We start from the raw sequence: 27,755 nt of genomic DNA, 5'->3' as shown, positions 1-27,755 counted from the left end.
GTCAGGCTTGCTGACTTGGTTGATACATGTCATAGCATCCCAATTGTGTGGATTGATGCCTTATGATGTCAATCACTGGATTGTCTGGTCCTGACTCGATTATTTACAAACAGCTGTCATATAGTTGGAATATTGCTTAGTGCTGCTTTAAACAACAAACCATTGTACAGTGGACATTTTTGCCACCTTAGGGTATTTGGATACAGTAAACTACGGTTATAACGAACTCAAAGGGACCACTTATTTTAGTTCGTAATAACTGTAGTTCGTTATAAGCATATATACAGCATATATGCAACAAATGGCCGGGACTAAAAAACAAGTTCGTTATATCAGTAAGTTGGTTATAAGCGTGTTCGTTATAAACATAGTTTACTGTACTTATATACATACATTTCAGTTTATTGTTGCATTATTTGAGAGTTGTGACTTGTGTTTGTATATTTGTTAGTCACCAAATATATTTTGATGTTTCATTTTTTGGGTGTTTTTAAAAATATATATAAAGTTTCGTTGTTAAAATAAGAATCTATGATATTACTCTAACAATACCTTTTAATAATAAGTGGGCAAATATTTGTTTATTACAACTTATTTTTGCTTTGACAAATAGTACTTATCAATTAAATAATTAAACAATTGAACAGGATTCATAGAAGGTACGTGATATAATATAGTGTAGGAAAACATAAACTCTGAAAAGTCAATCCATGAAGAATATTATAGGATAAATGACCATCATGTTTAACATGTAATACAACTGTAGTCAGTTACAAATCGAACAGGGATTCTAAAGGGCAGAGGGCGGGCTGGCAAGGATGCAAGGGATGATTGCAGCGAGTATTTATAGCTGATATATAAATCCTGATATGTGTGATGATGATGTTTACAGTAGTGTGATAGCTGTCTGTGTGTAGCGTGTGTCAGCCATGTATGGTAGGTGAAGCAGTTGGTGACAATAGATTGTACATACACTTTGAAAGGGCATTTTCCCCTTTTTTTTCCCCCCACAGATGAAAAAAGGTCAAAATAAAGGAAAACCTGTTGTTTGCCCCTTGAAACTGAGCCACCTAGAAACTGCTGACTAAAATAGTTTGTTTCTGGATCAAAGGTTGTTTCCTGACATTGACATATTTGACAACTAGGAAATGAAAATATCCAACAAAAGAGTCAAAACTAGGTTATCATTGGGAAAATTATGACTTTGCAATACCAACTTAATGATGGGTAGCATTGTATGATTGATAATCGTGTACAGAATATATAATTACATGTAAAATGATATATATCCAAATATTAGCTACCCGGAAAATTGTCAGAATTTGATTGTAATTGGTAACTCTATGATTTATTGATAGCAACTGGTAGATTGAAATCATAGTATGATTGATAATTTTGTGTGTAAATTAATGTGACAAAATCACTGAATAACTATCAAATAGTGATGATCTCAGTGAGCATGTCCTGGCACATGTTACAAACACATGCAAAGGCAAGTAAATTATTCACCTGAAAAACCATGGGATAAGGAATTGCATTTCGTCACTGATGCGTAAGGGGGGGGCACGGGTGGCCCAGGCGCCGCGATTCGCTGTGCAGAATGGTGTCTCTTGGGCATGCCAGAAACCTATGATTGTTGGTTCAAATCCCAGTTCGCCCCGATTATATTTCTAGGTTTCTGGGTTTTTTAGCACCATACCTGTGCTCATGGGTTTCATCGTAGTGGTAAATGTCTGAGACCTGCATCACTTCGGGCTTTCCACATTAAGCTAACACACTGTGATATAACTGGAATAATTTTAAATGCGGCTAAACCCAACTTACTCACTAACTTGCTGATGTGTAAAATATCCTTTCGAAATGTCCTCCATGAAACCATATGAAAGCTTTATTGAGGCCTTGAATGTTGTAATCCTGATCAAACAACTTTTGAGCAAGAGTTTTATGGCACTCTTGGAAATCTTTGTGGTACGAGCCTGCTTGATTGTACCTCAACAGTTGTCAAACTAGACACCAACGGCTGGAGCTGCTGGAATATTGTTCGACATAAAGGGAAAGTTGACTATTGAAAAGTTGAAGTCATCCCTCTTGTCATACAGTCTTCTGTGGATGGTTTTCTGAACCTTTCTGCTCAGATCTAAATATGAAACCGATGAGGCTGTTTCACTGGTCTCTTGTATTTCTAGTTCAGGTGGGTAAATCAGTGGGATATATAAGTATAATACGATACAGAGCCCAGCTTTACCTACCCAGCTTGCCAGTTCTGAAATGCCAAATATACCCACAAGCAAATAGACAATACAGCATTGCCCTGTTCTACATTTTGTAGCTTTAATGGACAAATAAAAATGATGTTGGAGCAGTGACGGGTTTTGATGCACAGGACTATTACTTACCCATTGCTTCCACTTTTACCATAGACTTTGTTACATGTATGGTGAGACACTTCCTCTTAAACAAGATAACTGATCATTCTAAACAAGGCTCTCACTCTAGAAGCAATACTAAACCCACAAAATAAACTAGAAAACTTCAAGGCCTTAGGCGTATTCTTAATCAAAATGGAACTAATAAAACGCATCTAAAAACACTATAATCCACCAAATCAAAATTACATAAACACACAAACATCCACCATACCCAGCTCCCTTAGTTCTCCTCCCCTACCCCATCGGCATCTATTCCAAATCTCAAAATTCCCAAATTCTATATAAGCAACCCCTAAAGCCCCCTCTTGGGTTGCACACACCACTTTCGCCCCTTTCGGAAACACATTAAATGGCCTGGCCGGGCCCGTGTGCGAAATACGCATCAGTCGGAAAGCGCTCGTTAAATCTCCAAAGTAAGTAAGTAAGTAAGTAAGTGTGCGTACATGTGTGTGTGTGTGTGTGAGTGTGAAAACTGAATTGAAAACCTTGTCATCATTTAGGTTTAATGATTGTATTTTTTTACTTTTGTACATTTGTATATGTGATCATGATGTAGGAATTATCTGTTTGTGGTAATAGCTTATAAACAGACAGACAGATAGAAAGTTTTGTTCAGCAAAAAGACCTCTGCCCCAAAATGCATACAAAAGCTTTGCAGGTGGAACCAAACACAGCTTGAAAAAAATGTTAGATCTTCTACCCAGTGCCTGGGACTATTCAACATTTACTACCCGGGTACCCAACCCCTATTACCCGACCCAACCCGGATATCCGCTGTAGGCCTCAAGAGATAGGAACAAACTGTCAGATTGGGAAAGGTTTGACCGTAGTTCTGGCAAAATGTATTTAGATACACATATAAAACGATCTGGTCATGCATACACTGAAGTTTACTGCATGAAGTTTTATCTATATTTCAAACGTCAGAAGGAATGCATGCATAGTCAGAAAGAAATGGGAACATTAGTGACTTGTAGTGTGACCATAGAGTTTTTGATAAGTTTTGTCATAAAGCAATATGTCATGTGACTAACCACGGGTCCAGGTATTCCTGTGGGTACCCGGGTCCTGCTCAGTACCCACCGACCCGAGTACACGAGTACCCGAGTTACCCATCCCAGCCCTAGTGCCTAGGATAGCCTTCTTTCTTTTTTTGATGTCAATCACTGGATTGTCTGATCCAGACTTGATAATAGATTGGCTGCCGTCATACTGCTGGAATATTGCTAAGTGTGGTGTTTAAAAATAAACAAAATCTTTCTGTGCCCAGTTATTGAAAAGTCCTTGACCTCTCTCCACCCACCACTTGAGGGAATATCAAACCACGGCACTGACATTCTCCAGATGGTTTTACCTGAATAGTAGATTGAAGAGGTCTAAAAATGTATTTGTGGATGGCAAGTTGCCATAAACTCTGTCTGCAGTTGTAGTCTAGGTACATCTTTATTGCCTTAACTGTCTGATCAATGACTGTCGGTGGTCTGACCTCTCCACTCTGGAGGCCGCCAGTAACCTATCACCTCCAGGGTCAGTACAACCTCTAAGGCTGCATCAGAGTGGTGGTAGGGGGGAGAGAGAAAGCTTTTTTGGGGGGTGGGGGGGAGGAGGAGGCATAGTCTAGTGGTTTCAGTGTTTGTTAATCACAGTTAGTCACACCTCAGACCTGGGTTCAATTCCCAACATCGGTGCTTTGAGACCTATTCCTTACAATGATATTTCTGGAATATTGTTAAAACCCAACTCACTCACTGAAGGCGCAACATCAAATCTACTTGTGGCATGTGTTTGGGAACCAATTCTTTAGGTCAAGATTTGTTTAGGCTATATTAGACATTGTCTAAGTATTGGTACATTGTGGTACTTTGTTCAATGGTTTGAAAGGTAGGATAAGATCAAGTATTTATTGCATGACATACCATGAAGAACAGTGGCAATATTATTCTACATACTAAAAATATATGCATAATAGAAAATATGTATATTCTAACAATGTCAAATCATAAGGTAATGCTTTATACCATGGTAATATATGTGATCTATCAGGTAATCAGATAACAGCACACACACCCATTCATTTCACAATCACTATTACGATGTGTATAAACTTGATTCTTTCCCAATCTGTTCTGTGTGAGTGAGTGAGTGAGTTGGGTTTAAGGCCACTTTTAACAGTATTACAGTTATATCACAGCATGTCAGCTTAATGTGGAAGGAAAGACCAAAGTGTTACAGGTCTTGGATGTTTGCAACTTCTGTGAAACCCATGAGCATGGGTATAGTGCTGACAAACCTAGAAACATAATCAGGGCAAACCAGGATTCGAACCCATAATCATAGGTTTCTGGCGTGCCCAAGGAACGCAACTATGCACAGTGAATCGCGACGACTTGGTCACACGTGCCCCCTAATCTTTTCTGTAAAATAATTCTTCAATCACTTTTACGATGTGTGTAAACTGATTCTTTTCCGAATCTGTTCTGAAGAATCTATTTTGGCGGTCTGACCTGTTGGAATTAGCTTCTGTGTCCTCCTGGAATGTACCGGTATGTGCTACTCATGTCACACTTGCCCTGGGGATAAGGCTACAGGTAGAACTTGGTCTTCATATGGTTGACCTAGTTGTGTTTCACTGCCAGACTGTGGAAAGGAGAATAACTCCTTGATACACCAATGAATAGTTGGGCACAAATGGCGATCACTGGCAACAACTCCTAGATCAATAGTTGGACTCCCTAAGGCGTGCCGGAAACCTATGATCATCAGTTTGAATCATGGTTCGCTCCAATTATGTTTCAAGCTTAGTCAGCCTCATACCTATGCTTTAGGGTTTCATTGTAATGGTCAACATCTAAGGCCTGCATCACTTCGGGCTTTCTTCCCAAATCAAGCTGACCCGCTGTGATATGACTTAAAAATACTGTCCAACGCTGCCTTAAACCAAACTCGCTCACATACGCAACAGATGGACTGTCTGTCATTAGCTAAAGGGTTAGAATTGGTCTTCAGCAATCAATGTTTGACATAAGAGGCGACTAATGGGAACTTTATTGATGCATGTCATCGTATCCCAATTGCGTAGATTTATGCTCATGATGTCAATCATTGGATTGTCTGGTCCTGACCCGATTATTTACAGACCGCTGTCATACAGCTGGAGTATTGCTTAGTGCGGCTTTAAACAAAAATCTACTTGAATGTATTTGGTCATTATTTTCACGATTTGATCTATCCGATTTGTTTACAAGTTCAGTTAAGCTTTCTTTATGATCTTGCAAGTGCAGAAGAGTAATGCATTTTATATACTGTTACAATTGTTACAATTGTTAATCTGGTGTTTTTGTGTAAGTCTTGCCTTCACCCTGCTGGAATCTGTCTATGACAAGTCATAAGTGACCCTCATATAGCTGGAATATTGCTGAGTACGGTGTTATACAACAAGCAAACAAAACATAAGTGACCCTACTCAAACGCTTCCCTTAACATGTGAAGTGAAGCCTAATCAGTACTTCTCCAACTGCAGAATGATCTAAAACATGCAGGTAGCCCAGTGGTTGAAGTGTTTGCTTGCTTTATCAAATGCCCAGGTTTGATTCCCTACATAGGTACAATATGTGAAGCCTGATTCTGGCGTCACCTGCTTTGATTATGTTAGAATGGTGCTAAATGTGGTGATGAAACCATACTCACTACTTCTAAACCAGTCTGCTAGGTTTTTATGTTTGAGTAAGTTTGTTTATCATTTGTATGCTCAAAATACTGTTCTTCTGTTGCAGGTGTGGCACAAAGCATGTTTTAAATGTCAAGTTTGCAATATGACGTTAAACATGAAGAACTACAAGGGATATGATAAACTTCCATATTGCAATGCGTGAGTACATGTTTCTTCTGCCCCAGCAGCTCATGCTGTTGCCTTTTGTCCATTGTCTTCTGTCACCTCATTACTGAGCTCCCCCAATGGGCATTTACAGGGTCCAAAAATAGCATGAGTCGGCTAGTCTGAGACTGGTAAAATTCAGGATTAGTGAGATTTGGACTACCTCTGTTTACCCATGAAGATCTGGGGTAGAATAGGTCTTCAGCAACCCATGCCTGCTGTAAAAGGTGACTATGCTTGGCGTAAGAGGCGAATAATGGGATCAGGTGGTTAGCCTTGCTGACTTGGTTGATGCATGTTATCGTATCCCAATTGCGTAGATCGATGCCTATGATGTCAATCACTGGATTGTCTGGTCCAGACTTGATTATTTGCAGACAGCTCTCATATAGCTGGAATATTGGTGAGTGCTGCGTTAAACAACAAACAAACAAACCTCTTTTTCCATTATGTAGATGGCAGCTCTGCAGCAGATCATTCTTGTGGACAAGTGAAAATATAAATTATTTCTAAGGCTGAATTCTAGGGTAGAATCATCCCCAGTAACCTTCAGGCTCAGTGACGAGGAGACCTGGTTGATTGCGCGTCAACCTACCATCATGGTGTAGCTCGTTGCTCATGATCTCAGTCACTGAATTGTGTGGCTCAGATTCAGTTATTTACAGACTGCCGTCATGTCGCTGGAATATTGCTGAGTGTGGCATTAAACAACAGACAAACAAAAAAAACCTATGTTTCACATACGTCTATGCCTATCGAAAATGTAGAAGCGAAAAACCTGTATGAGTTACTATTAACATTACTTTTTTTTCACATGAAATTAAGCTTTTTTTTACCCCACTGATTATTCCAAAGCTTCAATTAAGATTGGCATCTCTGTTTAAAGCGATTCTAGTTTCACCACATGCTTTGTGGCTTAGCAATTTCGTTCGTAAGTTGGCACAGGGATATTTGTTGATGAAATGTTTCCTTGAAAAAGATTTAAAGCATCAACAGATAATTTCAAACAGAAAAAAATTGTTTTCCTTCGTTATACACAAAGATAGTGGTGATAGGGAATGTGATGTCTGCATTGTGAATGTAGATGCTATTATGCATGATGACGACATACCAAATCAAAGTGGACCTATGCCAACTGAACAGAGAAACTACAAAAAAAAGTGGGGAGAAGCTTTGGCCTAGGTTAAATATGAAAGATAAAATGTTTTGTGAACAATACCAGGACAACTGGGCATCATACATTCAAACCAAGTACCATGGGTCACCATGAAGACACTAGAGACCGTAGGTAACCATGAAGACACTAGAGACCGTAGGTAACCATGAAGACACTAGAGACCATAGGTCACCATGAAGACACTAGAGACCGTAGGTCACCATGAAGACACTAGAGACCGTAGGTCACCATGAAGACACTAGAGACCGTAGGTAACCATGAAGACACTAGAGACCGTAGGTCACCATGAAGACACTAGAGACCATAGGTCACCATGAAGACACTAGAGACCGTAGGTAACCATGAAGACACTAGAGACCGTAGGTCACCATGAAGACACTAGAGACCATAGGTCACCATGAAGACACTAGAGACCATAGGTCACAATGAAGACACTAGAGACCATAGACATCACACCACTACTGACATTCTTCAGGCCTACCAGAAGATAGCTTTAGATAAAGTTTAATTTTTAAGATATGTTGAATTTATGGCCCATTGCAATTATCAATTGCCCATAGAATTAAATTTATGGCGCTCACTTGCCCAAACTGGCTCATTAATTTTGTAAACATGGGGCCAGTGGCCCGTGAAGAAAATTCCATTCCTGATCACTGATTACTTTGCCATTTATTATGCTGACACATGTCTTAATATTGCTGATAGAAATAACCTATTAAAAATGAGAACAGGAAATTGCCTTAAAACCACTGTTCTTCCCACCTGTTGTAAGAAATGTGCAGCTGCACATGGGTGTCTATAAACGGAGCTTAGTTTAAGAAGTAGTCGGTCTCAATGTCCATGAACCATATTATTTTCCTTTCTGCCCAACTATAGCCCTAAATCGAACAAGATTTTTCCACAGTGTCAGTTATCATCTGCAAGAAAACGTAATCACTTCACCGACATTCCCAGCCCACAGGGGCTCCTTTTCATTTTAAAGTAGTTGCTAGTTTCTTCCCAAATCATATGTTAAATATTTTCAGAGACAAATCGTTAGTCTGTTTAAAAAGTGCATTCTGAAGTGATGGAATCTTTTTTAATGCAAGTTGTAAACTTATTACAGAAAGCAGAGGAGAGTTCTTTAAGACATTGGCATGTTTTGTATGTGAAAGTTGTCAAATACAGTATGTTCATTCATTTTCAGTCATTATGTGAAAATTCATTGGCAGGCCTGGCAAAGTAAACTCTGTTTTCATGTCTTTCCTATAAATATGCAGCAGTTGGAGAGGTATTTTGACCTCACGCACAGTCATACAAGGATACGTCTGAGACTGAAATGCATTTTCTTTAAGTCCTTCTTTCCAATTGACCTATTTATTTTTTTGAACAGAATCTGAACTTTTCTTGTTTGGCCTCAAAGTACTCCCTGGAGAATGGGTCTTTGTGTTAATTATTTTGGGATGTTTTGCCATTTTGTAGATCATTATCAACAACCATTATTAATATGACATAGCCAGCCTATAAGATAGTGCTGTGTGTTTCATTTGGTAGTAGTGAGTGAGTGAGAGAGTATGGTTTTACACCACTTTTAGCAATATTCCAGCAATATCACAGCGGGGGACACCAGAATTGGGCTTCACACATTATACCCATGTCGGAAATCGAACCTGGGTCTTCGGCGTGACGAGGGAACGCTTTAACCACTGGGCTACGCGACCGCCCCTCATTCGGTAGTACTAGACCTGCAGAGTGTTACTTGTATACTGCACTATGTATCAACAACCATTATCAGTATGACATACATATCCCATGAGATAAATCTGTTTCACCAGGTCTGATCAGTAATACTGGTATACCAGTAAACTACAGTACGCTTTTCAAATGATATTTATTGCAATGTTTTTTGTTTGTTCCAGTATATTGGTTAACCAAAAAATAACAAGTTTCATCATTTGTAATGTTTACCTTAAAATCCACACAGAAATGCATTCTCAAATCATGTTAGCCTTTGATATTGATTGACAAAAGGCCGAAACATGGAAATAATTTTTCTCTCACATTGTTATCACCCCTGTATCCATGACTACAAAATGTTGGCAACTGACCATGCTAACTTTGACATTGTAAATTATATTTGAGCATGTTGAAAATATTATCTGTACCGTATTCGACATAATAAGCGCTCACAGCAATAATGCTAATATATTGGCTAGTTAACAATCCTTGTTAGCACCCCTTTCTATTGATCAATGTACACAAGAGATATTTGTGTATAATACGCACTCATGTGTTATAGGCACCCTTAATTTTAGTTTCTCCCCAAAATTATATTCTAATAAGAGCCCCCTATTTAGAATTTTGAGAGCGCCCTGGGTGCTTATTACGTCGAATACGAATACGTCGAATACTGATGTGCAATCAGTGTCTTAACGCTTATCCCCCAGTATATATCGCAATACAGAAAGCTGTATCCCAATATATTGAAATACAATTTTATTGCCAATACATTATATCAGCCCTAGGCAGTACTGTTAAATAACACATACATACAAGAGAAATTTTGTCATTCCAACCTTGGTACACTACCCCAAATGAATACAATGGGTGAACAATTTATGCTGGCCCCTGTGGTAATGGTTGGAACCGGAAAGGAGAAAAAGTGACCAATTCTTAGGAAATTAGGGCCTGTGATGCTTAGGGACGAAGTATATTTCATGATGAATCTGTTTTATTTCAGACATTACCCACAGACGAAGCACACAGCAGTTGCAGACACCCCTGAGAGTAGACGTATTGCTGAAAATACTAAAATCCAAAGTAATGTAAGTATCTCTCCAATATTCAGCATGTTTCCTCTCAATTCACTTTCTTCATTATCATTATGATTTTGTTACATTCAGTATATTAAAGAACAAATTATTTCCCAACAATCATTTTATTTATATATATGAAATAATTATGTGTCATATTTCAGCCGATACATGTTCACCATGCTGTTTCCATACCTGCTGTCACATTCCCAGTTTTTGATAACCCTATGCAATGTGAAAGTTGTCCATTTTATGAGTTCAAAAGTATTTTAGCATTTTCTCACGTATAAGCAATATAAAACCTGTTTTTGTCTGAGTTCATCAAAAGCGCTCAGTGTTTTGTATAGGACATATATTGCAGCTGTGGCAGTCAGGTGATTATTGAAATTAAACTGAACGTAAAAATCCTGTTGAGACCCTACTGTAGGAGAAATTTCTTGTTCTTGTTTCGTGTGGTTGTAAATAATTCCTGTGAATTGTCAAACACTTCCAACAAATTCATAATGTCAATGCCAGAGAATATTCAGTCTGGAATATCTGCCCTAACAGATTCCATAGGGCATAAGGGGTACAATAGTGATGACAGTTATATGAATGGATCACTGAAAGTATGGATGATGACACCAGGTGTTCACGAAAGGGTAAGCATGCCATGCTCTACTTGTAACCGTCACCACACAAAACAGGAATTGATCTCCACAGTTTTTGCCACATTATCTGATATCTTTCGGTGCAGATTATTCTCATATTAAAATAGCCTTGACATTTGGCCCTTGAGGCCTATGTCGGAAAGACTCTTGTTGGATTACTGACATATATTGGACAGCTATGGCTTTGTATATGGTTATCATTCGGACTGTTGACTGAGTTCTAGAATGTTGTTAATAAGATTTGCTATTGCAGGAATCTCTTGAGATGCGAGAAGATAATCTGCTCATCCTAATATACCATTAGCATGGAATGATTGATACATGTGTTCTCTAAATGCATATTATTTTCAGAGACAGTGCATTAGTCAGATTGTTTTGAAATATATTGATAGAATGTAGTTACAAATCCATAGAGAAAGGGACAAGCCTCTAAACATGCAAAAGAATGGCGCCCATTAATGTGGTAAAAAATTTGTGATGAATGACTTGTGTGAAATTTAAACACTGTATAGATCTATGTAATTAGGACGATCAGTTATTGCCAGATTGGCCTTGATTATGACTTTTAGTGTACAGATGAGTACAGTGGTGTTTGAGAAACATGTTTCAAATGCATTGGAATGTCACTCTGTCCAATCTTAGTACTTCTTTACGACCTGTCATCTTGTGAAATATGTATCCATCATCTGTAACAGCGTTGTATGTTCTTTTATGTTATTCAGAGAAGATGTCTTCGGTATTGGTCATAGCTTAATGGAATAAATGACAGACCGACTTTCAGGAAAGCCATTGGATATGTGTATTGGTTGAATTAACTGTCTGGATTTCCCAGAAATCAGATTAAGTTGCAGCAAAGGAGCAGACCTTTTGCTCCAGAAGAAGCACTTAGGGTATTTCCTTGTCACTGATTGGGCTTAACCTGTCCGAGGCTAGCCTGCGTGGACAGGATAGTCAACAAACGTATATCCAGTCTTCAAGTAATGCAGTCTTATTGGTGACTTTGGAGATGCTACTATCACTAAGACTGCCTAATTGGCTTCTGGTATTCTTGGAACCGTTTTCTTGTTTTTAGAGTTGACGCTTTGAATAGTGACATTTCTTGACAAAATGAGTCAAAGATCAGAGATGCTTTATGTACAGTGGTGCACTGACGTTACAAGAAAGTGTGTAGCTTGCGACCTGTACACTTATACATCTTTGGGGAGTTTGTTTGTCTTCTGGAAGTGTCCTCTCTAGGGAATGGTGTTTCATGAATACTATCCTTCTCTGAATTATATAAAATTTCATACTTTTAGTGGTTCAAGTAGGATTTCAAGTTTATATATGTATAATAGGAGAGAAAAGACAGAAGGATTTTATGATTGTGAAAACAGTAAACTGTCTAGCATTCTAGTTCAAGACATCAAATTTGAAACCTTGTTTCAAAATTATGAAAGATATCCCTTTCCCCGACTCACAGATGAAGTGGGTAATGGCCTTTCGAATATGCAACCTTGGTACATCACCACATGTATGTTCACAAAAGTATGAATGAATTAATCACACAAAAATAAGCTGAATAATCAATTTTTAGACTTAAAGGTTTGATTTGTGCTATGTTTGAAAGGTATGAATATATCTGGTGTCACAATGTTGGCAATGACTTTTTGCAGAGAGAATACCATAGTGACTTCGAAAAACAGAAAGGTAGCTACACTGCCATACCGGACAATCCTGAACTCCTGCGACATCTGCAAAATACCAAGAATACCAGTCTGGTATGATGGTGGTGAACATAGAGGCTTTGGATTGCCGTGTTCTCATATATCATGCTGTGTTTTCCTTGATTTGCTATGACAACACCCTAGGTTCAATTATCTAGCCATTGACCACAGTTTTATGGCTTTGTGTGCCAGTACTCTTTGATTTGCCGTGTCTTTGTCTAATAGTTTCGGCTGTAGTGACTGTGAAGAACATTACCTGATCTCCAATGAGGCGCCATCGTCCTGTTGTTCTTGCATTAGAAGAATGGCACAAAGGTTTGGTTTGGAACTAGTTTGCTGTGCAATTTCAAGTTATAAGTATCATTTTCCATATCATTTTGCATAAACCATTCTGTGTGATTTATCAAGTTTACAGGGTTTAAAATATAATTTCAACATGTGAACATTTCCAACATCCTTCTAAATGCTTGATGGAGAGGTTTATTCCCAAGCTTTAACTGTTTCTGATAAGAAATCGTAATAATTCATGACATGCAACAAACCATTAATATTCCTGCAAGCACTTCGCGCCGAAGCTTATTTTCTTCTCCTGTGTCACTAAGACGACACTTTTTTGGTTTCCGAATCGACCGACCACTGCCAAAAGCCATAAAGCAGGAAATGAATAGAGATTATTTGAATTTATATATAGTTGCCTGTCCGCCTTGTTTTGGAAGAAGCAGGAAAATATCAATGGATGAAAGGTCTCTGTCCACTGTAAACATGTAATGGAAAGAAAAAACTTTTCTGTCAAAATGAAATTGTAGTTATTCAAGGGATACAAACTGTTTTTCCAAAAAAGGTTGCTTTTTTTTCTTTTAATAAGCCATAAAAGTCTTTCATAATCATTCAAAATAAAATAGAAAATATTCAAGTTTTTAAAACTATATCTTGCATCTTATTGCAGTTTTACTCCTTAAATCCCTGTCAACCATAGACGTTTGGCCTTACGATGTCCTAGTATTTTGCTGCAGGGATGATGCTAGCCTTGTGAAAGTCACCATACCACCAATAGCATTGACATGATGAAGCTCTTCACATCAAGTGCTGTCCACTTGATCACTTCTGGTTTAGCTCTTCCCACATGGAGTTATCTCCCTTATATTCCTGATGAGTTTGAACAGTTTATGATGATGTCAATCATTAACCACACTCACGAAATATAATAAGTTGGAACAATTTAAGAGCTTGGATATTGTCTTGGGGCGAATTTTCCATTTGTGACATGATGGTATTCTTTGATATGAATTGCCATTCATTAAAACAATTTTGACAGTGAGGGGTTGATAGCATGGGAAAGTTGTTTATGTAATGCTAACATTTATTTTTATGACAGAAACTAATTGAGAGTCAAAGGAATGGATTTTTTATTCATAATGATTACAGTACTCCCTATAGTCCGTTTGAGAATTGCAAATTCAGGTATTTGTAATTATTCCATGAACAAGTGCAAGCGTGTGGACAAGTTGCATTATGGGTGACACAGTATTGCATAATTCATATGTCAATGTTAATAATTCATATGGCCCAGTTACCGAAGGCTCCGCTATTATTCCCTATGCCGAGTTGCATCCTCTAGGCATGTCAGAAGTCAATGATTGGTGGTTAGAATCCAGCCACCCTGATTTCGTTTCTAGGTTTGTCAACCCAATACCCTAGCTCATGGGTTTCACCACAGTGGTAATCGACTAAGACCTGCATCACTTTGGGCTTTCCTCCTACAACATGCTGATATGCTGTGATATAACTGGAGTACTGTTCAAAGTGACAATTAATAAAAACTCACTTACTCACATGCAACTGATAACCTCCACATATTTCTTCACTATTGTTCATAGGATTTGTTTGTTTGCTGTTTGCAGCAATATTGCAGCTGTATGACTGCGGTCAGTAAATAGTTGAGTTTGGACCAGACAGTGACCGTATTGATATTCTGAACAACGTGTACCCAAGGGGGTATCAAACCAAGGTCTTTAGAAAAAAAATAACATGCTTTCTTTTGATATGCAGTCAAGTCATTTCAGAAAAAAAGTTAAATGTTTAAATGAACGCTGTGGCTGAACAATCCATGAGCACCAGGAGGGAGTATCTGGGAATAACCTGTCTGGAAGTGCTCTGGTGTTGGGGGAGCTGTCGGCCAACTTGCAGCACAGTTGTGTAATTAATGGCACTAGCTGAAGCAGCACACTGCTACTCCCCTAACAACTGCCCTAATTGTGCAAGTCAGAAATGTTAAATTGCCAACAGTCCCTGGAAAAAGATCACTTGTTCTCTGCATTTCCTTTAGATAACAGTGCCGCTTCTGTTCGTTATTAATTGGACCATGTTTTTTAATGTAACTGTAATGATATGTTTTTAAGTCAGGATCTCCATAAGGGTTTGTTCTGAAGTTTTTGTTTGATTCAGTTCTATGATGTTTATTATCGTTACAATTGTAGCGACATATTTTTTCTTTTCTTACGTAATGCTTTTGCCTATCCTAAATAAACATGTGATGCATGTGTATATTTTACAAGTTAACGTTCATTTGAAGTATTTTTGATTCCATTATAAATGTTGATCAGTGGTTGTCACATTAAAGGCATCATTTTGCCTTGTGTGCTTCACTATCCAAGATCTTGTTCTTAGAAAGTCAATTTTGTTTAATCTTTAAAAAATATATGTTTTATGTTCCTTCACTGCTCTAAGTGTTTGAAAAAAAATAATGAAAAATGATATTTGAATTCTGAAGATCTGATTGGTCAACCCATGATTGTCGCAAGAGGCGGCTGATGGGATCTGGTTGTCAGGCTCGGTTGATACATTTCATATCCCAATTGCGTAGATCGGTGCTCATGATATCAATCACTGGATTACTGGTCCAGACTCAAGTATTTACAGATCACCGGCATACAGCTGGTATTTTGATCAGTGCAACAAACAAACAACAACATTAAAAATTATTACTCACTCAATGGAACAGTAGATGTCAATGTTAATTCTTATGTATCATTAGCACAGAAGTAATTTCAATGAATGTTCGACCCTAAGTCCTGCATAGAATTAACCTCTAATACCCTCGCCCCAACGATGTGGGCCCTTGCTCAAAATATCAACAACTGGTTTGTCTTCCCCAAATTCAATTGTTTACAAGCCGATGGGATACAGCTGGAATATTGCTGACTGTGGCAATAAACGCTTACTCCCTCACTCACTTATTGTGTTTATGCAGCCACAAAGATTATGGGCTATATTAGGAGATGGTGTTGCTTTCACCAGTATACTGTTAACCTTACCTTGGTTTGGTTCATGAGACATATTTACTTTGCATATACAAAATAAACACACACCTGGCCTTCTTATTCCTGTGTAAAGTGTTGAAGGAAGTAGGGTAATGAAGTTGAATATCACCTGCAATAACTCCTGCTTGGTGTATATGATCTATATATGGTATATCTACACTGGACATATGGCTGTATGGTAACATAGTTGCATATCACCCGTTATAACTCCTGAATATTGTATATTATCTATATATGGCATATCTTCACAGGGGAAATAAGGTAAAGGTCACATAGTTGCATATCGCTTGTAATAACTCCTGGATGGTGTTTACGATCTATTTATGGTATATCTTCCCGGGAAATAAGGTGAAGATCACATACAGTAAACGTCGGTTATAACAAACTCGAAGGGACTGCTAATTTTAGTTTGTTATAACCATAGTTTGTTATAAGCATATATACAGCAAATGGCCGGGACCAAGAAGCCTGTTCATTACATCTGTCAGTTTATTATAAACGTGTTCGTTATAAACAAAGTTTACTGTAGTTGCATATTGCCTGCATTAACTCCTAGTTGGTGTATATTATCTATATATGGCATATCTACATGGGAAATACGGTGAAGGTCACATGCATCCTGCACAGCTGTGAATCACCAACAGCCCAGGTCTTGATGAGAGCAATCATCAAATCATATCTAGGTCTGTAGTTGATAAACTGGGTCACCAAATGTATAAAGTTGACGCTAGTGTTATTTTTGTCATGTTTACTGTTTGGAAGTGTCAGATTAAATTGTAGGTCAAGCCAAAACATATTAAGTATTGATTTATTATCAAGGTGTGGATATGTTTAAGATTCCCTTGTGAACAAGCTCAGTGGGGATTGTTGACTACATAATCAGCACACCTGCTTGTCATAATGACTTCATTTAAATTAGGAGGAAATGACATTATTGACCTTGCTAATTGGGTCATTGTAACATTGCAGGTACAGGTGACCACAGGGCAAAGAGATCCAGATTTGATTTAATAGAGGCAGTGTTTGAAATAATTTTTGAACCCAACAAGACAGTAGGCAGGTGACCCTTAGGTGTTGCCTGCACATCTTCAAAGTTACCTGCCTGAATTCAGCCATTATAAATATTGAAAAATCGTAAAAAACTAAGAGACAAATCACATCTTGATTCAGTTGAAAGAATGCAAAGAATTACTTGAGAATCTACAAGGAGCTATGCTAAAACTGAATATGTAAATAGTCTCAAATTATCTGCCAGGCAGTCAGGCAGGTGGAGGAACATTTCATGCAGCCGGACAGAAAATTTACTAGCCACGGGCAGGCAGAAGGGCAGGCAGGCACTTATTTTGGACACTGAATAGGGTCCTTTGTCATTATGCCAGAATGTTGTATTAAACATTCACTCATTTTCTGGAGTAATGAATTATTATGAATCTTTGGATATTAGAGCAAATATTGAATTATTATGAATCTTTGGATATTAGAGCGTCAGATTAATTCCCTTGATGGGTTGGGGTGGGTACAGTCCGGTGTGACATATCTTGGTGTCACTCAAATTCTTCACATGAAGCAAAGTTCAACAAGCATTTCCATGCGAGACAAAAACAGGGTTTGCATGTCGATTGCTGGGGACAAAAAACACCAGCATTTGGTTCCCTAATCTGAAAGATAGATTTTTCTTGGCTCCCAATATTGACGTGGTTTTGTTTGATGGACATTGTTGACGATGGGGAGACAGGTGTGAATGGCCGCCCCTGCTGTAGATCCTCCACTGCGTCCTGGAGGAGCTAACGCACAGACACTACTCTCATGTACTCTTTCTAAGCCCTTGCTGCTTACATTGCTAACAAAGGATTTTTAAGGTTAAACTGAGGTTTAAGATTTCAAACTTAAAATCTGACAAATATTTTACTTCTTGACTTTTTTTTCTTCTATTTTTTAACTTTAAAGTATTAATTTGTTGCAGGGATTATTTTTGTTGTTGCTAAGACATGTAAAGACTTTCATTGCCAATGATAAGAAACTGTTCATTATATAACCACAATGCAAATATGAGGATGAATATAAAAATAGAATTCTGGTTCAGTATGTTCTACTTGTATGATTACTCGTTTATGAATATATTGTTTGTCTCAATTTTGGCCCAATCCCAGTTAAATGTTGCATGCTTATGTTAATATGCCACTCAAAAGAAGTTAAAGGACACCTGATTCTTTAAAGGACGCCCCATTTTCTTCATATTAATATATGATAAAATATCGTTTTCTTAAATCCTCCCTTGTTTGACAGGTGGGGTAGCCTAGTGATTAAACATTTCCTAAATATGCAGAAGACAGGGATCCAACATTGACATTATGTGTGAAATATTGGGACCTCTTGTAGTGATACCTCTAGCAACTGGACAAACCTATTGACTAGCCATTTACTTGAAGTTAAAAACGTCAGTGGTACCTATAATATGAGAGGCAGTAAGGTGGCCTAGTGGTGAATACGTTTGCTTGTTGCATCGGAGGCCTGGGTTCAATTCCCACATGCATTAAATGTGTGAGGCCTATTTCTGGTACTTTCTGCCATGATATTACTGCAATAATGCTAAAAGTGGTGTTAAACCATATTCACTCACCTGTAATTAGAGACAGGTATTCAAATGGACGATAATTAAAAATGTTTGTTGAAAATATTGTGTTATAAAAGTTTATGCAGTATAATTAATGTGAGAATGTTCAGGAAATGAAATAAGAGTGCATCATGATAACAGTTTTAAATGGAAATAATGGTGATGCATCTACAAGATAATGATGGCATGTTGTAAGAAAGGTATGAGAAGATCACACAGGTTGCTATAGTGACATTAAGTCATGTGGTAGTCCACATTTTGATGATGATGATGATGATGGTGATGATGATGATGATGGTGATGATGATATGATGATGATGATGATGTTGATATGATGATGATGATGTTGATATGATGATGTTGAGATGATGATATGATGAGATGATGATATGATGATGATATGATGATGATGATGATATGATGATGATGATATGATGATGATGATGATGATATTATGATGATGATGATGATGATATGATGATGATGATGATGATGATGATGTTGATGATGTTGAGATGATGATGATGATGATATGATGGTGGTGGTGATGGGAGAGGGAGAAGGAGAAGGTTTCTCAGGATAGTGCTGCCATCATGTCATTTAGTGAAGTATGTGTTGTATTTGGAGATCACACTGAGTCGCTGTGGTGACACAATCAAGATTAACGTTCCCCTAACCTGCCAAGTTGATGTCACAAACCACCAAGGTTAGGCCCTCATTCATTTCTTTTTCGAAATGTCAACAAGATGTTTACAAATCCAAAACAGCTGTTTGTGTTTTTTTCACCCGACCTCCCTGACACCTGCACACAAATTTAGCCAGTGTGTATTCTCCATTGGGAGGAGACTTGCTGTTGGATTATCATTCAATGCCCACCTTGCATCAGAAGTAGAGCCTATTGGGAAGATTTGACAGTCAAATTTGCACTAATCTTCTTCAGCAGGGTCTTTTTTGTTCAGAATTTTAGGAACCTGTTACACAAAGTTTGTTTGGTTGTTTAATGACGCACTGAGCAGTATTCCAGCTGTATGGCGGCGTTACACAAAGGATTGTATGCAGTGTTTGTTTGAAATGATAAGATTCTGTTAAAGAATGTATGGTTCATGTTTAGGAAGCTCAGTTAATGTTAATTGTGGCTAGAATCTGTGTGTCGCTTTGTCTCATGTAATTAATTGAAACCCATACCACCCATTATTTTAAATAATATATTTTTTGTTTTTCTAAAAAATATGTGAGTTTATGTTAAGGCATTACAAGATGTAATTTCTCTAGGCTAGAATCTGTCTCTTTGTCCCATGTAGAGAAATGAAACCCATTACTCCCATTAATTAAAATATGTGAATTGTTGTTTCTCTAACAAGATAAAATTAAGGTTTAATTAAGGTGTTTAAAAGATTCATCTCTCAATGTGATTTATTGCTAAAATCTCTGTCTCTTTGACCCATGTAATGAAATATATATCCCATTAAACCAATATGTAAATAAAACTGAAAAGACTTTCTTCCATGAATATGAGTTTATTAAGGCGTTGAAAGATGTGATTCCTATTTATGTCCAGAATCAGTGTGTAAAAAGTGCCCTTATACAGCATATGACTTTTGAACTGTCAAACTTTCTGTTTCGCTGTGGCTGTGTAAGTGCTTTGGGAGTGGTGTTGACCCCCTGATTGTAGGGGCAAAAGGGAAAACCCTCCCATATACATGATATGCCAAGCAAGTTTAGCACTTGGGGTACAGGTGGCTGTGGCTTGCAAAATGTTGGGTGTAGTTGTCCTCAGTTTATAAACATTCCTTTGAACTAGAATTTTGCATGGCACATGTTCCAAATAATGTACATGAAATACAGTTTCTTTACTAATCTGGTTACAATATGTAAAGCCCATTTCTGGTGTCTCCCGCTGTGATATTGCTGCAATATTGCAAAAAACGGCGTAAAATCATACTCACTTGCTTTGTAGCCCTTGATACACTTTGTATACATCATAAGATGGGCCCACAAGACGTTACTTATATATTTTTATTTAATCATGATCATCAGAAATTTTATCCGTTTGAAGAAAATAAACACTTAAATCTTCTCTTCAGAATGAGTGTAACATAATGCAGATTCAGTCATGACATAGAACAGTGCTAGTAATTCGATTTGAGGCAACAAGTAAGGCTAGTTGATGCACAAGGGGTTTACAGAAATATTGAGAGTTATCTCCCTTGCCCAGGTAATCCTGACCAATGATGTTTTAATAGTGTCGTATTCAATGCCAAGCTCTTTACAAGCTCACTCCAAGAACTGATGTGTGGGAGAGCCAGATACATCGCCTCTATTTATAGATACTGAATATCTTGTGAGGCCTCATAGGTCAGGTCTCGTTTGTTTCAAAAGATTTTCAGATTAAGGTGATTAAACTTGAAAATTATGAAAATTATATTACCCAATGTGTGATGAGTATTGTTTCCATGCTAAGGAAAAAACAGATATTCAAACACAACACATTTTGAATATTTGTTGATTTTTTTTTTTCCTTTCTACAATATGTAAATAGTACTACTAGTTAGTTGCAGTACGAACGTAATGAGTTTAAACCTGCTCCACCCCTTCATGAATCAATGGGTAGCCTAGTAGTTAACATGTTGCTCCTCATTCCAAAGGGTTCCTCACTCAGGTACAATGTGTCAAGTCTGTTTCTGGTATCCCCTGCTGTTATGCTGCTTGAATATTGCCAAATATTTGTGTAAGGAATCAGTGGTTCAACTTTACAAATGGTTTGTCTGCACACTGTGTTGAAATTTGATGTGTCGAACTTACGATTGTCTCACTCAAGTCTGTTTCTGGTATCCCCTGCCGTTATGCTGCTTAAATATTGCCAAATATTTGTGTAAGGAATCAGTGGTTCAACTTTACAAATGGTTTGTCTGCACACAGTGTTAACACTGTGTTGAAAATTGATGTGTTGAACTTACGATTGTCCCAAAGTAAAAGCTTGGTCCCTGTGTATTCCTTTTTTGTTCATCCTTTTTCATTTGGCGAACCTCATATATCTCAAAGTATTTAAGTAGGTCCCTTCAACCGCTTCACAATGGTGTTTGACTATATATATTGTAGGTCTTCCATATTAAAACTCCAACACTCTGTCCTAGCCTAATGCAAGCCAGCTTCCTTCCACACAGCTATGTAGAATCTGTACTTCTGTTCATAAATTTAGACAGTCGTCAATGTAAGATCCTTTATTGATTGAAGCCATGGAGCTACTCCTGTGCCATTTTATGAAAGTCACAACTAGTGATAATGAATATTGTGTAACATGTCTCACATATCTGTTTATGTATTCTCTTAGTAGAATAAATAAATTGTAAGACATTTAGTATGATGATACATACTACTGCAACTAAGAAGGTCTGAAGGTACATTTTCAAACACTCCAGGGAGATCGGTGGGGTAGCCTTGTGGTTAAAGCGTTCGCTTGTCCTGGGTTCGATTCCCCACATGAGTACAATGCGTGAAGCCCGTTTCTTGTGACCCCCACTGTGATAATGCTGGAATATTGCCCTAATTGGCGTAATACCATACTCATTCATTCATTCAAATACTCTGGGGCCCATTCCATGAACTGATCTGAGCGATTTCACCATTGCAACTCACATGCGTTTACATGGACTAACAATTCTCTTGGTACAAAGAACGCTTTGTTGAGGGGGTTGTTTGAACTTTATGATGCCGGAACCTGTTCCTTAAAATGATCATAGCTCTATGACTGTCATGTTAAAGTAGAGTCCACGTGAAAGTTTGGAGCTACAATCGTCTTATCACTACGATCAATTTGTGGAACAAGATTGTAAATCACAGGTGTAGTGTGTGTCAGACACCGAAACATGTAGTTATCAAATTGTCCAAATCCTGCTCAAAAGTGAAATGTTTTTCTTGCATGTAGATCCCTCCCATGGGAATCCTCCCTGTGTTAATTTCTTGCAGTGCTGGCTGTCAGGTGTCAGTGTGGCCTTGACTATAGTGGTGTATGTAATTCTGCGTTTCCTCTGCCACACATACACTCAGCAGCCTGTCCTGCACCCTTCAAGGGCTGGTCCTGTGTGTGGCAGGTTGTGGGAGAGGAGAGCACCAGGCTGACTAGCTCACTACACCAAGCTATTCGCTGCAATAAATATTGATCGTAGGAGACAGTTGTTTGGAGCGTTACTGTACATACTGCAATAAATTTATGTAGGTGTACGGTGTTATGTGGAGCTGTAGGATACGGAAGGCATCTGTTCAGTTTCATCATGTAAGTGCAAGCATGGGGTTCTAGGGGCCTTTCTGCCCCGAGATCACCACACGTTTACACACATACCTGCAGGACTTGACTAGCATGGGGTACTGGGGACCTTTCTGCCCTGAGATGTACTGGGGACCTTTCTGCCCTGAGATCACCACACGTTTACACACATACCTGCTGGACTTGACTAGCATGGGGTACTGGGGACCTTTCTGCCCTGAGATGTACTGGGGACCTTTCCGCCCCGAGATCACCACACGTTTACACACATACCTGCTGGACTTGACTAGCCTGAGGTTCTGGGGACATTTCTGCCCCGAGATCACCACAGGTTTTCACACCTGTTTGTTTGGTCTTTAATGCCGCACTCAGCAATATTCCTGCTATATGATTGCAGCCTGTAAATAATCAACTCTGGACCAAACAAACCTGTGATTGACATCATGAGCATCCATCTACGCAATTGAAATACGATAACGCATATCAACAAGTCAGCGAGCCTGACCACCTGATCCTGTTTGTCGCATCATACGACAAGCATGGGTTGCTGATGACCAACTTTAGCAGGAAGTCCACATGATGAGCATGCTTATGGTTCATCTCCACTGAAGCATAAACTATATTCCCCACTGAAAGCTGGTTGACACTGTGTGTATGGGTGTACACCTGGCACTTGTATGTTACTTCCTTATCCAGAGTGAAGGGTGTGTGTTATGGTGGGGGATGTCTGGTTTCTTCATTTCCTCAAAGACCGCCTCCGTGGTCTTGTGGTAGAGCGTCCGCCCGGAGAGCGGAAGGTCCGGGGTTCGATCCCCGGCCGCGTCATACCAAAAGACGTTAAAAGATGGTACTTGTTGTTACCCTGTCTGGCGCTCGGCATTAAGGGGCTAAAACAAGGACTGGTCGGCTCGGAGTCAGTATACTGTGTCTGAGTGGGGTATTCATGTTAAACTGCGCCATGGTATCTCTGAGCTAGCACTATAAATTGGCATCAGTCCTGACTAGTACAAGCAGCCACACAAACACACACACGTACATGCACGTCGCTATATAAGTGCAATAATCTTGGACGCGACGTTAAACCCCATTTCACCTCACCTCATTTCCTCAAGGTCATAGTGGGGATATAGAAATGAGAAGATAGGTGCTTGCTTTGCTTGAATAATTTTTAAAAAGATCAACCATTTAATTTATTTTTTGCTACCTTATTAGATGTAGGTCTTCAGCAACCAATGCTTGCTTTAAAAGGTGCCTGTGCTTGTTGAAAGAGATGACTAATGGGATTTGGTGGTCAGGCTCCCTGTACTTGTTTGATGCACATCATCTTTTCCCAATTGCGTGGAACAATGCTCATGATATCAATCACTGGTGTGGTGTGGTGTGGTGTGGTGTGGGTGTGGTGTGGTGTGGTGTGGGTGTGGTGTGGGTGTGGGTTTGGTGTGGTGTGGTGTGGTGTGGTGTGGGTGTGGTGTGTGGTGTGGGTGTGTGGTGTGGTGTGGTGTGTTGTGAGATGGGTTAGGCTAGGTATTTAGCTGGGTGATGTGTGGTCTGGCAGGATCAGATAGTGTGAAGTTCACAGTGGTATGGTGTGGGTGTAGTTGAATGGGGTTGGTTCATTGTTAGTATGGAGTATGGTGGTGGGGGGGAATGGGGTAGGATGGTTGAGGGTGCATAGGGTGGTGTTAAAGAGGATGGACATGAATACAATGGATTCATTCCTTGCTGTACTTGATGTATATAACCAAAATGTCTTGATCTTATTTTTTAATAGAAAGATGTGGTTAAGGGAATGATGCCTCAAGCAAGATGGCAATATGGCAATATGGCTGTCAATGATTTGACTATGTTTGAAAGTTTTACATCAAATTTAGTCCATGAAATAAAACCCTGTCTACAAGGTTGGTGGCATCATTGTGAGCAACATCGGCGTGATGGATGTCGTGCTAGATGAGATCAGTAGTAGTCAGGGTATCCTGAGGCTAACTCTATTGATTGCATGGACACGACTAGACAGACAAAATGGCGTAAACACTGATTGTGTCGCTGTAATACATCCCATTCACGCTCCTCGCGATCAATGATATGAGAAAATCAGACACTAGGTGTATCAATACTGTGAAGTTGAGTATATTGGAAATGTCTCATACACAAAATCATGCGATCACAGAACTGTCTTCTGCTTTTTTTTTTTGCTTTGAGAAATGAGCTGTAATTGAGATCTTTGACATTTGTCCAGCCTCTTTGATGCACTCTACATGTAGACAGTCACCAAATAAGGAGTTTTTGCCATGTTGTGTCTGCGTGTGTGTGGGAGTGGCTTCACTGTAGTGAGGATATGTTCTAGCCAAGTAGAACATGAGAAAAATATAAAAATATAAAAATATTGAGAGATTCATTTTGGTCTCAATGGCTGAGATTGGTTCCAATATAAGAATAATTTTCAGTCTCAAGTTCAACAGGGAAAACAAACTCTGCCATGATGACATAGGATAACTGTTAAAAATAGGAAATATATTCTTGCCAAATGATACATTTAACATAAATTAGCTGCTAATATTAACATACTTACAATAATACAACATTTTATATTTATGATTGTCGTATGACGCGACTAACGGGATCGAGTGGTCAGGCTCACTGACTTGGTTGATGTATGTCATCATATCCCAATTGCGTCTATCGATGCTCATGACATCAGTCACTGGATTGGCCAGACTCAATTACTCACACAGTGCTGTAATATTGCTGATTGTGGTGTTAAACAACAGACATATCGTTTTTATTCATATTTGTATTTTTACTATCATCATCATTATATTCATCAGGATGTACATTCTCTGGTGCTCAGTTTTGCAGGTGCATGAATGTCACCCGTGTCTGTGTTAACTTGCATTAACTGTGTGTTTTATTTACATATAGGTACAGTACCATAGTGAGTTCGAGAGGTTCAAGTCCTCATATACAGTGATACCTGATAACCCTGAGCTACAGCGCCACATGCTTAACACCAAGAATGCCAGTCTGGTAACTAACACCCAGGCATGGTTTACTGAGGGAGGGTGCCGGTAGTACACCCTCAAATGTGTGCTGTGCTTACCTTTTAGTTTCCTTTAATCAAGGAAGAAATATGTGCATGGAAAGTAAAGTTGAAAAAAAACCCAATATAGATGGATTGAGTGTGTTAATAGATATAGGGTTTTCGTCATAGTCCACAACATAACAGGTATGGTATTGAGGCCTGTGAAGTGATTGATTCTGGATCAGCAAAACCAGTGGTTGATAGCATGAGCACAGTGTATGACAATATGATGATGCATGAACAGATGACATGCAATAGCCACCCATTCTCCTTTTTGTCTTCTCTTTCGTAAGCTATCATAATATGATGATGCTTGATCAACCAGATCACACTTAATAACCATCTGATCACCCTTAATCTGCTATTACGGAAACTGCCATATCCATCCAATCCTCTTTAATCTGCTATCACAGACACTGTCATATCCATCCAATCCCCATTAATCATCTGTCACAGAAACTATCCTATGCATCCAATCCCTTTAAATATTCTGTAATGGCAACTATCATAATATGATGACACATGATTGCCCAGATCACACATAAAAAACATCCAATCCCCTTTAATTTTCAGTCAAGTTCATATGTGGCAACGATACACACTGCTTGGTTACGATATATCGCAACAGAGAGTCAGATTTTCAACTATTCACACTGTGCAGCCTTCGCGACAAACTGTTTCAATATTTCAAATAAAGTTTATGTTTCATTTAGGTATAGGAGATATCTGTTGCAGAAATAACTTCCAAGGCAGCCATACAAGGTCACGCCCCCATACTGGATAGAATTAACCTTCAGCAACTCATGCTTGTTGTAAGAGGTGACTAATGGGATCGGGTGGTAAGGCTCACTGACTTCGTGGATGCATGTCTTTGTATCCCGATTGCGTAGATCATTGCTCATGATGTCAATCACTGGATTGTCTGGTCCAGACTCAATAATTTACAAACCGCCGTCATATAGCGGGGATATTGCTGTGTCAAGCGACATATAAACATTAGGGGTCACATGAGCATTGTCATCTGAATTAACCATTCTATGATGCAGCTGAATTTTCACATGGCGATACTACTTGACATTGAAATGACAGACATTTTGTGAAAGCAGAAACACAAGTAGCCAGCCTCTGTCTCCGATGGGGTTGGCCTTCACCATCCTGACCATGTGTTCACCATGTGTTCTCATTCCATGTTCAAAGCTGAGCAGAGACATGATGAGAGTTGAGACTTTGTCTCACAAGGATCATGTTGTTTATGTCATACCCCTTTATACTGCATCACAAGCAGTTGATGCTTAACTGTTCTGGTAATAAGGACTTGTTCCTCAAGCTTAGCACTTTGACTATCATGCATGAGTTTATGTTTTCATGATTCACCAGATCCAGAATATACAAGGGCCCATCAAAATGCTTCTTGTTGTTGGTTTAGGTTTCAACAGTCCTTGACCCAGAAGATGTTCCTGTGTTAATAATTAACATCAATATCGTTGCGTTTCTGGAGGTACAAACATAAGAAATGATGTGCGTACTATGTAAATCCACAATGGAAATTTATGCACAGTGTGCACATAGGTTTTTATGTTTATAACTCCATAAAGGCTAAAGGGGCGGTCGGGAAGCCTAGTGGTTAAAGCGCTCGCTCGTCACGCCGAAGACCCGGGTTCGAATCCCGACATGGGTACAATGTGTGAAGCCCATTTCTGGTGTCCCCTGTCGTGATATTGCGGGGATAGTGCTAAAAGCGGCGTAAAACCAAACTCACTCACTCACTCACCATAAAGGCTAAAACATATGGAAATCAATTCTTATAAGTACATACGTCGGCAATGAGAACTTCACAGACTGCTTATTTAATC

At 38.8% G+C, this 27,755-nt stretch overlaps 1 protein-coding gene across 6 annotated transcripts in view; it reads left to right on the top strand.

Annotated features, from left to right (window-relative positions):
- Positions 1-27,755, top strand: part of LOC124135960 (nebulin-like) — a 118,180-nt gene that overhangs the window by 40,144 nt on the left and 50,281 nt on the right. For 3 of the 6 annotated variants that reach the window (XR_006861286.2, XR_006861285.2, XR_006861284.2), the window contains exons 2-3: positions 6,203-6,297; positions 10,200-10,284. Coding sequence is in view for 1 of the 6 variants with exons in the window: in XM_046501678.2 (XP_046357634.1) it covers positions 6,203-6,297; positions 10,200-10,284; positions 25,743-25,847 (285 nt within the window). In the remaining 5 variants the exon portion in view is untranslated. Of the gene's footprint in view, positions 1-6,202; positions 6,298-10,199; positions 10,285-12,574; positions 12,680-25,742; positions 25,848-27,755 lie in introns of all 6 variants that reach the window. The other 3 variants (XR_006861288.2, XM_046501678.2, XR_006861287.2) reach the window with 2 other exon arrangements.

This window comes from Haliotis rufescens, unplaced genomic scaffold (assembly GCF_023055435.1).
Source record: "Haliotis rufescens isolate VD_foot unplaced genomic scaffold, xgHalRufe1.0.p SCAF_4, whole genome shotgun sequence".
Classification (NCBI taxonomy): domain Eukaryota; kingdom Metazoa; phylum Mollusca; class Gastropoda; order Lepetellida; family Haliotidae; genus Haliotis; species Haliotis rufescens.
Note: the sequence above shows the minus strand (reverse complement) of the source record. Positions and strands in the feature narration are given on the sequence as shown.